Consider the following 14579-nt stretch of genomic DNA (forward strand, 5'->3'; position numbering starts at 1 on the left):
CACAAACAAACAAAAAAAAAAAACATATAGCCACTGTCTCCAAAATGTTTTAATTATTTAGTTATGACAGACACAGCAATGCATCATGTTCTGTAGGCTCATCATGTCTGTAGTTTGGAATTAAAACGTACAATATAATGTATAAATACAATATATATATATATATATATATATATATTTCAGACCAATAATAGTAACTAATAATAATAATGGTAAAGTGTAACGTTGCATTAAATGAAAATACTCAATAAAGCAGTACAATACAATACAATACAACATTTACTGTAGTAGTCATAAAATTTACTGATTTTAGAAATTTTCTATTGCGTTTCTGATTTGGCTGTGAGATTCGCCAATTTGTGCGTAAGATGATCCGTCAAAAAAAAAAAAAAAAAAAAAAAAAAAAAAAAAATCTATCCACGTAGAGTGACTTTTTGCACTTTTTCGTGTCACACACTACTTCCCTGCATCCCGAGATTATATCTCACAAGTCTAATGCGAAAAAACAAAAAAACTCGTCATTCTTTATTTTCCCCTCGGCTCAGAAAAAGAGTTTATATCCCACACTTCTGTCTTTTTTCCCCTCAGAATGAACAGATTCACTAGTTTTGAGTTAAATCGAGTTATAAAGTCCGAATTAGGAGATATAAACGTGCATTTGCGAGAAAAAAGTAAGGATTGTGAGATAAAATAAAAAAATGTTATGTAAAAATGTTAATAGTAATAGGTTTAAATAATATTTAATGTTGTAACTGTAGGGCTGATACAATACGTCCCCTATGAACAGCAGATGTGAATATTATGTAGACCTAATTGTTTAAATCAAATTTATGCTTTAAAAGTAGAGTAATCATAGCAGTTTTCATCCATAGTCTGTCCGTTTAAACGTCTGCGTTTAGCTGCAAATGGCGTCTTTGACGACAGCATTCTACACAAGTTATTTGCAGTCCGATTTTGACATCAAAATTCTTATTCCATGGATTTTACCTGTTTACCTCCACTTGTTACCAGTTTTTCTGCAACCACTATGCACGCGCAGCTGCAAGTGACGTCACTGCGACGTCTGCTCAAACGTGGTCTATACAAATAGTTGGGAGGAAAGAAAATATTTTGAACACACTTGTTCAAAATGGCACATATTAAAACAACATACCATTTGTTTTGGTATATTTAACCGTTATTTTTGTGTTATTTAATGTAATTTCGTATTATGTTGATTTCAATAATATATTCTCTGTAAGTTTTAAAACCTCCATAGTCCATTTATTTGTGTGAAGCAGATGGCGCACTGTAGCTGTCGAGATACAGTATCTAAATGTATAACGTAGTTGGATACTTCAGTTCTGTCAATTAATAGTATTATTATTATTTTCTTCATAAAATCGACTGCAGCCCAAAGCTCAGTGCAAGGGCAGTTGTGGGAGCACGACCTCATTAACATAATGAATTCTCATGAAGTCAGGCGTTTCTTGCGTTTCGCTGGGAAAAGCGTCACGTGACCTAATTAATATTCAACGTGAGGTAATTATCTTCGAACTGCTGGAGGCAGGTGTTATGAATGAAGTTCTCTCTGACACATCAGTGATCAGATTTTTGCAGCGCTGCTCTTTATTCTCCATTCATCCTTTGCTGGGTTTTGGGCACAGATGGCTTGGCAGGGTGTGAAAACACTAATTCTGGTTTTGTGTTGCTTTGATTTGGTTTTGTCACAGAGTTCAAAGCCTGTCTCTACTTCAGATTATTTTTCAAGCATAAATGATGATTATTCTGATGTTGAAGCTGATCACTTCAAAGTGGCACCTCAAGACACTGAAGGGGTGACACAATCAAAATTGGCAGTTTACTGTAACAATGATACTATGAAAGTGATTTTGCCAGCTGGTTCTCTCAGTCAGGTTAAGATTTTGGGTAAGTACTAGTATAGCAGTTTTTCTTCTCATGCATGTAGATTTAATTAACATCTCAATTTCTGCCATTAAAATGTTTATAAATATTTTCAGGTGTTTCAGTAATTGAATCTGTGCTTGGGGCCCCAGCGGCCTGTGGATACTCCCTGACACAAGGCTATGGCCATACTATTTTGGTTGTTGACTACGATGGCTGTCATGTCACCTTGGAGGTATTAATAATTTATAGAAGCATTTCTGCTCTTAAAGTTAACGTCAAATGAATAGTCCTTCACTCACCCTTACGTCTTTCCAAACCTGTCCAGAAAGTCTATACAGTGGAAGTCAATGTTGTTCAGACCCTACTGACTGACTGAATGTGTTCCACGGAAGAAAGATGTACAGGTTTAGAATGACACAGGGGTGAATTAAACAATGCATTTTTGAGTAAAAGGTTCGTTAAAACATGCACGCTGATGGTGTTTCATCAAAATATAATGTCTTGCTCCACCTCTAAGCCAAATGACCTTTTTCATTTGATTTCCCAAGCCTGCTTATTGGAACATCTCTCCTCCAAGCATCTGTTTAAAAATTGGTGGTTCTTTCTTTAGGGTGGCCGTTACACTCTGAGGGTCCTCTATCCAGATGAAGCTGGACAGCTGGATGTCGCTACTTTGTCTTGTGATTCAAACCAACATCTCAGTGCTTCCCTGAAACACCTCAGCGTGCAGTCAGATCAGACACCAACGTGTGCAAAACTACCCCTGCCCATGACTTCCCAGTCATCACCTCCCCTGTCAGCACCAAACATGCTCCCGCTTACCAGCAAACCAGAAGGTGAACAGTAACCCAGTTGGTGGTAAATTTGTATTAACTTGTAATATGTGATTTGCATAAAAATACAGTTTTTAGGAGAAAAACATGAAGGCCCACCTCTAAACATAACCAGGATGGGGGCATGAGCAGATCATATGAAACCTTACAAATGACACCACTAATTTGCCAAAACAAATACCATGATGTGTTGGTCTTTCTCAGAGTAACTCTGCTATTCATGGTATTTCCTTTTAAGGCTGCAACATCTCTGCCGATCAGAGAGTGTCGTGTAGCGCCTCTGGTATAACACAAGACGAGTGTCTGGCCAAAGGATGCTGTTTTGATGCAACGACCTCAGTCTGCTACTATCCCATGGATGGTATGTTCTTATGTACGTCTTGGCCATAGTCTATTAAGTCGAGTCATATAGAAATTATTTAATGAATCTGCTGTGGAAGAATGTTGGCCTCCAAAACCTTAACCCTGAAGACTTTTTGGGTCCTCATCATGCATTCATTAATCACTTTTTTTTTTTTTTAAAGTCCTTTCAGACCAGGCTCAGAGCATTTGTGTACTTGTTTTAAGTTTATGTATGCTTTGTGCACAGGTATTGTCTTGTTGGCATTATTAAAAATTAAATCTTTTGCATTATTTGCTCTTAAATCTTTGCTTCAGCACATAGTAGTGCATAATGGGGGTTTGGCATTGAAAATCCTAAATTAACCTGCAATAATCAGGTTTTTGATTCTGTTTTCACAGTTAGGCTCATTTGCCTCAACCTTCTTGTTTTTCCAGAATGCACTGCTGATAAGAACTTTGTCTTTGCTGTTTATAATGATTTCACAAACATCCATGTGAACCCCATGAGCCTGATGGTTGCTGGAAAGACTGGTTGCAAGCCTGTTATCGCCAACGAAGACTTTGCCATCTTCAAATTTTCTGTCACTGAGTGTGGAACACGTTCCTTTGTAAGTATTCAGCCTTAGATGAGTCCGCTTGTACTGTATGCTGATTCTGTCAGTTCATTGAAATAAGAGGACAGCTGCTGTAATTTTACAGGTCATTGGTGAGACAACAATTTACCTAGCTGAGGTACAGACCATCATCAAAGTTCGGAACCTGAAGTACGGCGTGATCTCCAGGGATAATCCAATCAGGTTTTTAAAAATGTTCTTTGAAAATGGTATATCCTGTTCTTTTAGTGTGTTTAATACATGATTCTGGTCCTGCAGTGCATCATTCCAAATCTTTGCAATCTTTCAGGCAACCATTGTACACATCTTATTTTTCTCCTTTGTCTTTTATTTTGTGCTCCTGAGGCTGATGGTTGAATGCCGCTACCCAAAGGTTTCAGCCTCTCCCACGTTTGCCGGACCTGTGCTTGCGAGTGCAGGGTACATGGTTATGAGTCCCAGTCTGCCTTCACACCTGCTGTCTGAAGGGCTGTTTGGAGTTCAGCTTTTAATTTCTGAGGGTGAAGTTCAGTGATCACAGAACATGCCATACTGTCATAGCCTTTTCTGAGATGCCTAATTGACCCTGACCTTAATTGATTTTTTTTTTTTTTTTCCTTTTGGGCAGATGAAACTTTCACCAAGTTTTATCCATGGTGTCATCAGCCGCTAAATGTTCTTTTGGGGAAGCCTGTATATCTGGAGTTGCGTCTGAAGTCTCCAAAACCTGCAGCTACACTCATAGTTCACTACTGTGTGGCCTATCCACGCTCCGCTAGGAGTGCCCTGATTTTGATTTTTGAGGGGTAAGAGGCTGTGCCATTGGGGGTATTTAATTTGTATTCATCTTTATATTTCATTAAATGCAGTGACATTACTTGTTGCATTTCAAAACATTTAGTTTCAGTTAATTCCATAAAAGTTGTTATATTTAGATATTTAGAGTTTTTGCTCATCTCAAATGTATTTTTATTCAGCATTGATTCTTGTGTAACACTTATTCTGCAGATGCCCCAATCCTCTTGACTCTGGCAACATCTCCATTCTTTATATGAAACACCTTCCTCAGAATCGGCACAAGCGTCGCTTTGAGATTAAAGCCTTTCAGTTCATGGATTTATCCACCAATAAATACCTGAATGAGGAGGTAACTACACAAACACCTGATCAGAATCATGATTTGCAAAGACAAGCCTGCGGTTCATGTGTTTTGTCCCTGCAAACAGATTTACTTCATGTGCTCTACTGAAGTGTGCATGCCCTCTGAATTGCCCTGTGCAGAGACCTGCTTTGATGGAAAGGTGTGTGTTCAAAATGTGCATACATTAATTCAATCAAATGTTTATGATCCATTACAATTACTTATTTCTGTTGTCTGCCAGCTGATGTGATTTTTTTGTTGTCAATTTTCTTCTAGTCTCCATGAATAAGGTCCAGGTGAATTACTGGCAATGGGAGTGTGTGAATCCTCTTGTGATTGGTGTTGTCTGACATTGAATAAAATTTTATCTCTATCTTTGCACAATGTACATTCTGGCAAGCACTTAAGACTAAAGCATCAAACTGTCCAGGGATGGAGATTTGTGACCCTGGACCACAAAACCAGTCTTAAGTCGCTGGGGGGGTATATTTGTAGCAATAGCCAAAAATACATTGTATGGGTCAAAATGATAGATTTTTCTTTTATGCCAAAAATCATTAGGATATTAAGTAAAGATCATGTTTCATGAAGATTTTTTTTGGTAAAATTCCTACTGTAAATATATATAAACTTAATTTTTGATTAGTAATATGCATTAGTAAGAGCTTCATTTGCACAACTTTAAAGGTGATTTTCTCAATATTTAGATCTTTTTGCACCCTCAGATTCTATATATTGAAATAGTTGTATCTCGACCAAATATTGTCCTATCCTAACAATCCATACATCAACGGAAAGCTTGTTTTTTCAGCTTTCAGATGGTGTATAAAGCTCCGTTTTGAAACATTGACCCTTATGACTGGTTTTGTGGTCCAGGGTCACATTTATCAGGGCTGAAAAATCTGATGAAGCTGTAAACTTCCTAGGATGCTCCAGGCACACGCTCTTGGGATAGAAATGTTTAATAGCAGTTGGGAACGGTCAACTATTTGGAGGTGGGGGGGAAGCTTAATTATTGTTACTAGACATGACTACACTATAAGAACAAACAAAAAAAAACAAAAAAACAATTTGAGTCAACTTAAAATAATTTGTTACCTGGCTGCCTTAAAATTTTAAGTTCAGTCAACTCAAATTTATTCAGCTTGAAATGTTAAATTATACTAAGTGACAACTTAAATATTTGAGTTGATTCAACTTAAAATTTTAAGGCAGTTGGGTTACTTGCCCATCTTTTAAGTTTACAAATATCCAAGTTGTTACTTAGTACAACTTAACATTTCAAGTTGACAAAACTTATTTGAGCTGACTGAACTTAAAATTTTAAGGTAGCAGCGTAACAAATTATTTTAAGCTGACTCAACAAATTGTTTATTTTTTACAGTGTACCTTTAAATAATTTACACTATATACTTCGGTTTTAATTAAAGGATTCACAAATGTGTACACCTTAACTTCATTCTTACAAAAGTTTAGTCATTATGACTAGTCATGAGCAAGTTCTGAGGTTAGTTTAACATAAACACCTCTGACTAGCTATTGTGTTCACACATAAGTAACCACAATGCTGCAATGACATATAATTAAAAAGATATTTGGTTTTTAACAGATCTTGGAGGGAGTGCGTGTGTGTGTAAGTTCTTATCTGAACCCATAAACCTATAAAACCAATGAAATCCCCAGCCCCTCCCCAAAAAATTGAGGTTTCAGACATTTACATGTATGAATAAAACTTCCTTGCAACTTGCTTTATTAACTTAATGAGATAAAACCTTAAACAGGCTCAATCAACTCTGAATACATTGATATTCATTGATATACATTGATAAGAACTTTATTTGGACAACTTTAAAGGCAATATTCTCAATATTTTGATTTGTTTACTCCCTCAGATTCCAGGTTTTCAAATAGTTCTATCTCAACCACATATTGTCCTGTCCTAACAAACCATACATCAATGGAAAGTTTATTTATTTAGCTTTCAGATGATGTATAAATCTTAGTTTTAAAAAATAGACCCTTATGACTGGTTTTGTGATCCCGGGTCACATATGGTGAGAAACACCAATTTGCAAAAACAAGCAGTAAAACGAGCTGTTTTCACACAAATATGAAAATTCTGTCATTAATTACTTACTCTTATGTCCATCCTCTGCCATTATCAAGAGTACCACACTGTGCAGAAGAATGCACACACATTGGCAAGCAGATGGCATTGTTGAAATCATGCATTTTAAAGGCATAGATCACACAAACATGAAAATTCTGTCATTACTTACTCTTAAGTCCATCCTCTGCCATTATTGAGAATACCATGCTGTGCCTTGTTTACAAGCAGAAGAATGCACACACAGTGGCAGAGGGTGGTGATGTGGAAGAAAAGAATTGTTGAATAAAGTTATTTTAGTTTTATTTAAATGTTTACAAATCTCGTAGCTTTGTAAAATTATAGTTTAGACTTTTTTTTTTTTTTTTTAAACTATGTTGTTAAGGGGATTTCTCCCCTTCCGACAATCCCCGTTAATGTCCTGATTATCTCGGTGGTTCTAAAGATTATCTTATCAGATTTTCCTGTGGTGTGAGGTGTGTTAAGAGTGACTGAATGTGCTCTGAAGAACGTCGGAGGCGCCCCGATCGCGAATTGTAAATATAAATATTCACGATCAGAAATCCTGATGTGTGGGGGAACCCAGAGGACCAACATGTGTCCGATCTGCAGATTATCACTTGAAACAAAACAATATCCAATCAGAAAGTTGACAGAAGAAAAACGCAGTTATGGCACAGCACAATTTGCACACTATCATCACAATTACTTCCTGCCATTACTTTAAAGCCTTAAATCTACTCTTTGAATAATTTGTAATTATTTATACTTGTTTAAGGACATGCAATTTTCTTATTGTTTTTCTTATTTTATTTTATTTATTGTTTTTTTGTTTATTACTGTATTTGATGTAATTTTTGTTATTGCCCAGGTATGTTCTTTGTTCTAAAATTGCTAAAAAATAAAATAATAATCTTGTTTATTCTCAGGTCTCGAGAGATTTTGCGATATTTCCCGTGTTCACAGTAGGGACTCTGGTTGAAAAGCTGTTGGTGTGTTGTGTGCTGTCTGTGTTACATCGTGACACGCTATACACTATAGGAACAAAACGGTTTCTGAACGTTTTTTGTAGAATTTTGAAGATCTTATAAGATTTTAAAACTCTTTCAGTGTGTGCCCAGCATTCTTTTCATTTTTGCATAGTGAAATGATGCTATTAATACTAAAGTAAAACATCAAGCTCATCTGCAGTCAACAATGCTAAATCCTTCAAAAAAAATTGTTTTGCAATCACAGTAACATCAAAATAACTCTGTAACACTCTTATTCAAAGTAACTCTTAACTCTGTAACTCTTATTCAAAGCTGAAGCGCAACACTTTTGACAAATTCATACTCTGACCTCAGATAAACAAATAAAGTTATCAGTGGGTCATGAGTTTGAGTTTCACGAAATGTATCAACTGATGAAATGTATTGAAAATTTATGCATGTCACTTTGGATAAAAGAATTTGCCAAATGCATTAATGTAAGAACAGGACATGGGTATTAGCTGAAATGTTTGACCTAATTTAAATAAATGCTTTTGACGGTAACAGTCAATGACTACAACTATCCTGATTTCCTTTGTTTGGACAAAGGGGGCAAAAGCTGTTATTCCAGATATTTTAGATTTTCCTTGAGCTTAAGAATGGTAAAAGTTAAAAATCCCCCATATTCCATGTCCTTTCTCATCACACATGAACATATGCATAATTACATATTACACAGTCTTAAGGCAGCATGACCAGAGTCATTACAATCTATCTGTTTACGTAACATATAGAATGAAGGAAATGAAGGAATTCAGGAAAGCAAAGAAAAAAAAAGACAAAATGACCATCAACATCTTCAGTCACTACATTTCCTGCTTCCTGTGGCACAAAAAGAAACCATAATCAATATTGCAGTATAACATTATTAAGATTATTTTCTTTAACATAATTCTGGAATACATACAATAGATTTTTCTGCTAGATGACGTCTTACACTCCATTGGGTCCTTTAACAGAAAGAAACAAATGAGAAAATTGTTAGAAAAATGTTTCTAATTAGAGATACACCAGTGTCGGCTTTATGAGGGCCCAGAGAGGCCTGGCTCGGCCACTTGTGTGTGAACAAAATGTCTTGTTTTGAATTTAGGGCTGTCAAAGTTTTTTTTTTTCTCGTTCACCTCTACTCATAATCATTCACGTTTACACTGTACTTCGTGACTAAAAATATGGACAGTCGTCATTGTAATGAACATCTTTTTTGAACATCTCTGCTGAACCTGATGACCAAACAAAGTCACAAATGGACCACAATGCTATGGTATCAGAATATAACAGCTGCACATAATGTATTAAGTATGACATGATTAATGCAATGAAATGTTCGTAATGTAATATGTTATTGTTTGAGAAATTGATTGCCACAGGTCATAATGTAAAAGCAGCACATATTGGATAAGTGAAGCAATGTTTACAGTGTAATTTTCTGTTAACATGATGTTATGAGGACAAAGTAATGTTTTTATATTACTATTTAATAAATGGAATGCACCAGAGAGCTCAGTTACACCAAACGGCCTGGCTGACCAAGACAGCTGTAACAAGGTGTACAATCAAGAGAAGACTTACTTCAAGTAAAAGCCTTTAGAATAGGAAGGCCATATTAGACTTTTACACAAAACTGAACATATTCTTTGGACAGAAGGCAGGTAACTAAAATAGTAATTTGGAACAATTAATTACATTAACAGTGTAATACTTATTATGTGCAGTTAATACATTTTGTTTTGTTATTACGTAATTAATCATTTATGGCACATTGTTTTAGAAAAGAGCGGCACATTGCACTGTTAACTGCTTACCTCCATTGGCTGGTGTTGCATATCCATTTGCTGGGAAATCTAAAGAGGAATACAAAATGAGAACTACAGAAAGCTTATTCATTTTAATTTACCATAAAATGATGATCATTAAATGGGTTGAAGTGCAAATAAACAATAATAAACAATTAATTATATATGGTGGTGGTATCATGGAAACGTGTCTGTATTCCTGTTAACACTGCTGAAATTCTATGAATTTATATTTGGTGATCTAAAATGAGTTTAAATAATAGATTCAAGTCAGATTTTTGAATATGTTGACCTAAGCAATTTTCCTTTAGTTTTATGTGGTAAAACTTTTTAATAATGCATCCACATCACTGGCTCTAGTGATAAACTTCAGTGCTGTGCTAAGAGTTTATTCACTGGGGTTCCCTTCACTTTCATTCTCTTGATATAAAGGGAAATACAGATTGACTCCTTACAGTATTCTCTGAAGTAGTTTACCTGTATTTTTATTTACTATTAGCAGAAATATTTGAGCAATCTGTTTTGAGCAAAATTTCAAATAACAATGATAAATGCAGTTATAATTCTACATGCACTGCTGACAGTGACAAACAAGTGAACAAGTCAGGACAGGACAACAAAAAATTGTATATAAAAAAATAATCTTTAGCAGGTTTGCAACCTAACCACATTATATAGATTTTGGTATTTCATACTGTCTACGTAAAACAATCATGTTTTTTTCTCTCTCTCTTTCTCTCTCTGAAGCAGTCCTGTCAATTCTAATAGTTGAAGCATTTTATTAAAAAAAAATATTAAAAACAGTTTGCCCAGAATATTTAATCATGTTGTAATACTCACCATTTTTGTATTTTTTATATAGGTAATAGCAGACCACTGCAGCAACGAATCCAAGTACAATTCCAACTACAATTCCAATCGAAATTCCAATACTCAGGGAACCTCCACAGTCTGACCATTTTCCATCTGCAAAAACAAAAAATAAAAATAAAATCACAGAAATGTACTACATTTAGAGAACTGTCATCCAATTTCATTGTTAAACCATAATCAAGAGTGGTTTTAATGGATCCTACATTTTATGCATAGATTTTAACACAGGTTTTTGTGTTTCACATTTTAGAAGCATTAAATTTAACTGCATTTGAAAACTGGTCAAGCTTTTTGGTACTATTTTTGTCTTGCGGATTTAAAACCTTCAGTGTCACAGGTTGTGGCACACTGATGACTCATCATTGTCTTCTTCCTGAAAGTGTTTGTTTTTGCTTTTTGAGAGTTTCTACATGGCATAACCTCTGACGCAAATGTGATCCATTCATACTGCGCTTTAGAGCACTTTGATTATTTATTTGTGCATTAAATTATTATAGCTATCACAGGAGAGCCTAACAAACCATGTGTTATATATTTTTTTATATTTTTTAGTGTACAATGGTGAATTGCAGTGTGCATTTAAGGGAAACTTTGATACTTTTAACTGTAAGAGTAAAATAAAACTGAAAGTCATTGTATTGTCTGTATATAAACATGTTATGTAAAATATCATATTCAGGGCAGTACTAAATAAAAAACGTGATTTTTATGATCCCTCTCATTTTTATTATTATTATTTTGTGATCCTACTTATTCATTTTGATATCATATTTTAGAGCTTTAGAGCTGAGCATAACTGAGCAGAACTACTTCATATTTAACTAGAAAAAAATACATAATCGGTTTATATCATTGGTTTTATATAATTTATTTCCATAATTTTATATCTGTTTAATTTTGATTAATTTGATTAATTAATCAACATGTTACATAATTAATTAGATGAAACATTTTAATAGCTTGTCAGTTCTATTTATTTACTTATTTATTTTTGTGAACTAATGTTCAGCTGTTTTTTAATTGTCAACTTATTTTCGCATAATTAGTCATAAGCTGGTGTCTATTCATTCAAATTAATTTGTATACGTGAAACTAGTACTAAAACGAGAGGCAGGGTTTATTGCGTGAACATTGTAATAGACCAGGGGTGGGGAACCTTGATCCTGGAGGGCCGGTGTCCCTGCAGAGTTTAGCTCCAACCTTAATCAAACACCTGAACAAGCTAATCAAGCTCTTCTGAATACAGGCTGGTATTTTTTTTTCAGGGTTGGAGCTAAACTCTGCAGATACACTGGTCCTCCAGGATCAAGGTTCCCCACCCCTGTAATAGACCAATCAAGGCATGACTTTTCCAAAGTCACTTTTCAACATTCATTCACAATTACCCTCCACCAAATCCACAATACTCTTGGGGGGGTCCATTAAACTCAATAGAGAGTCAATTCAATTCAAGAGAGATGCTGTAGCTTTAATCTGTAACTTCACTGGTGTTGCTGTTAGACCTTGTTACTGTCACTTTAGAAAAAATAGTAACTTATAAACTTGTTAATATCATATTTCATAATATTTGTGTTGTTCTATTTTTCTAGTGTGGGTTATTTTCTCATCCAATTTTTTGAGGAGTCACTGGTAACCCTACTTCCTCAGAAGATGCTTTCACTTTTGCCTACCCCATTTGGTGATAACTGGTTCTTTGAGGGTTCTGTGGGCCACAAAACAATCATATTCTGCTTTTTCATCCTCCTTGATCTCCACACTTTTCTTCAGCTGGTAGGTTCCATCATGGTTTGGTCTGACTCCTGAGGATTCAACCTCATTTTCAGGCAGGGATGTGCGATATTTCCTAATGAGCAACGTCACATCTTTGGGGTAGAAGCCAGTGGCCAGACAGGTGAGTTTCAGCTTGGTTTTGTCACTGGTGCACCTTCTGGCAAACACATGAACATCTGGAGAAGCTGAGAACACATGAAACAGTTTATCAGTGAGATTTATCTCTATAACTGTAGATCTGCAGATTATCAACAAATACAAATATTGTACATTTACTCACAGCCATTTTTGAGCTTCTCATCTCCATAGTCTCTGAATTTGTTAAGCCAGTCCACACACTCTTTCTCCAGGTAGCCCTTGGTGTACTGGTTTAGGATGGGCACATTATCCCATTTCCTCTTGGTTGGAAGAGCCGCAGGATCAGGAGCGACCCACTGAGATGACTCATCATCAAAAGACAGGAAGTTTTTTCCATCATAGCTGTACTCATCAATGCCTTTGGAAAACTTCACTTCATCTCCCAGTTTCTCAATTTCACAACCATGTCTCCACTGAAGAACATGAAGATCTGAAATACACACAAATTAAAATGTTTGTGAGATGATAATAAAATAATTAAAAATGAAATATGATTGTATGTATGTGACTTACCTGATCCATTGTGTCCCATTCGTTTAATCAGAATCTCAACATTCACATTAAACCACTGTTCTTTGCTCTTTCTGGACTGGGTGCCTTTTTCCCAGTAATCCTCCTGCATTTTCTCTTTCATCCAGTGCTGTTTGGGAATCTTTCTCTGTTCTTTACTATTGTAATAGTCAATCTCTCTGTCATCCAGCAGACCCATAGCAGTGAACTGATAGATGCCTGGCAGATCGACAGGTTTGGACAATGCAGTGTAAATGTAATACAGGGAGTGTTTCTCTGCAATAAAGAGAAATATAATATGCATTATATCAGCTATTGAATTAAATGTGATACAAGGGTTAGCTACATTTCTGAAGAAAATGGCAGATCAAACATGAGGTGGGTGATGCACAGGACAGTCTCCTAAGATTTCAGTTGCAGAAAGAACTGAACAGACTAAATATATTATAATAAATAAAGACATATATATTCACTCAGATAAAAGAATAATGTAATCAAAGATCCATCTTACTGGATAAAGTGAAATTCATTCGTTTATTGTGTCAGAATTCCTGTTTACCCAGAAGGATCGAATACCTTTGATAAATTCACTTAAGGCTTCAAAAAAAACGTTAATCCAGTTGAACCTGTACTAACATCTAACACATGTCTGATCCTGGTATCGAATAATAAGGGTGTTGGTAACTAGGCCGCCGCCATGTTGATCGATGTTTAAGGACATCAAGTTCGTGGATAGTTGCTTATAAATGAAAAGAATGTAATTATTTACATTAGTATATTATACACTTCAAAATGTACGATGTTAGTATACGTTCGTAATAAAGGTCACATTTTGTCGAGACAAAGCGCTGTAGACAAGGAAGTATAAGTTACTTTCACTTTCTTTCTCTGACAAATGCGCAGCAAAAAGTAAAGTTCATCATTTACCTGTCTCAAGTGAGGGCGAAATCCCGCAGAGAAGAAAAACAGAAAGCACAACAAAACTCTTAGTCACCACAGATGTACCCATGATTGGAAATCGTCTAATTATGTATCAATAATACTGATATTTACTGAGGTCTGAATACAGATACACAACTGACGATCGCAACAACAGGAATCTGGCTGTATAAAATGGCGGAGGAAGTTTAACCAATAAGAAAACACAGAGCTATGACTTAATTCGTATCTAGGCAGATGAACTGAAGCTGTGTTTCTAAATCAACACAAACCGCAGATGTGCACAGCCTAGACTGGTTTATTAGCCTTCTTTAAAAATGACAACAGCCTGACGAACAGTTAAACGTTCGATAATTAATAACATTTATTAACGCCATATTTTACAATAAGAAGTTTTCCACCAAGTTAACTAATTGCTTGCAGCCTAAGGTTGAGCAACAAAAAATGGTTGCTACATTTTCATTAAAATTCTAATCCAGCTGACAGTAAGTTTGTTTGGGCTTTGTTTATATGGGTTTGAGTTTTAAAATGCATTATTAACCATTTAGACCAGCATGTCTTTATTCCAGCAACCACTTATTTTTGTGAAATTGTTTGCAGTTATGTTTTCTGTTCTAGAAAT

General features: G+C 35.4%; 2 protein-coding genes and 1 long non-coding RNA gene across 4 annotated transcripts in view; 1 reads left to right on the plus strand and 2 right to left on the minus strand.

The window, feature by feature from the left end:
* Window positions 1-14133, minus strand: part of LOC127182187 (zinc-alpha-2-glycoprotein-like) — a 195353-nt gene extending 181220 nt beyond the window's left edge. The window contains exons 1-5 of one of the 2 annotated variants that reach the window (XM_051137340.1): window positions 13946-14133; window positions 13022-13294; window positions 12651-12938; window positions 12271-12555; window positions 10568-10693 (exon numbers count right to left, since the gene is read on the minus strand). In XM_051137340.1, coding sequence (XP_050993297.1) covers window positions 10568-10693; window positions 12271-12555; window positions 12651-12938; window positions 13022-13294; window positions 13946-14027 — 1054 coding nt within the window. In that variant the 5' untranslated portion in view covers window positions 14028-14133. Of the gene's footprint in view, window positions 1-10493; window positions 10694-12270; window positions 12556-12650; window positions 12939-13021; window positions 13295-13945 lie in introns of those variants that run through there. The other variant, XM_051137339.1, reaches the window with a different exon arrangement.
* LOC127182183 (zona pellucida sperm-binding protein 1-like) lies at window positions 1543-5181 on the plus strand. Its single transcript, XM_051137331.1, has 11 exons — window positions 1543-1908; window positions 2001-2119; window positions 2498-2723; window positions 2959-3081; window positions 3498-3670; window positions 3762-3859; window positions 4022-4176; window positions 4284-4461; window positions 4664-4802; window positions 4882-4956; window positions 5073-5181. Exons 1-11 carry the CDS (start codon window positions 1647-1649, stop codon window positions 5079-5081), a joined length of 1557 nt encoding a protein of 518 aa, XP_050993288.1. The 5' UTR covers window positions 1543-1646; the 3' UTR covers window positions 5082-5181.
* Window positions 7575-9874, minus strand: LOC127182199 (uncharacterized). Its single transcript, XR_007829853.1, has 3 exons — window positions 9737-9874; window positions 8842-8884; window positions 7575-8756 (listed from the first exon to the last, which is right to left on the minus strand). It is a non-coding gene; the product is annotated as an uncharacterized LOC127182199 (long non-coding RNA).
* Window positions 14134-14579: the final 446 nt, after the last annotated feature.

This window comes from Labeo rohita, chromosome 19 (assembly GCF_022985175.1).
Source record: "Labeo rohita strain BAU-BD-2019 chromosome 19, IGBB_LRoh.1.0, whole genome shotgun sequence".
In the NCBI taxonomy this organism is placed as follows: Eukaryota; Metazoa; Chordata; class Actinopteri; order Cypriniformes; family Cyprinidae; genus Labeo; species Labeo rohita.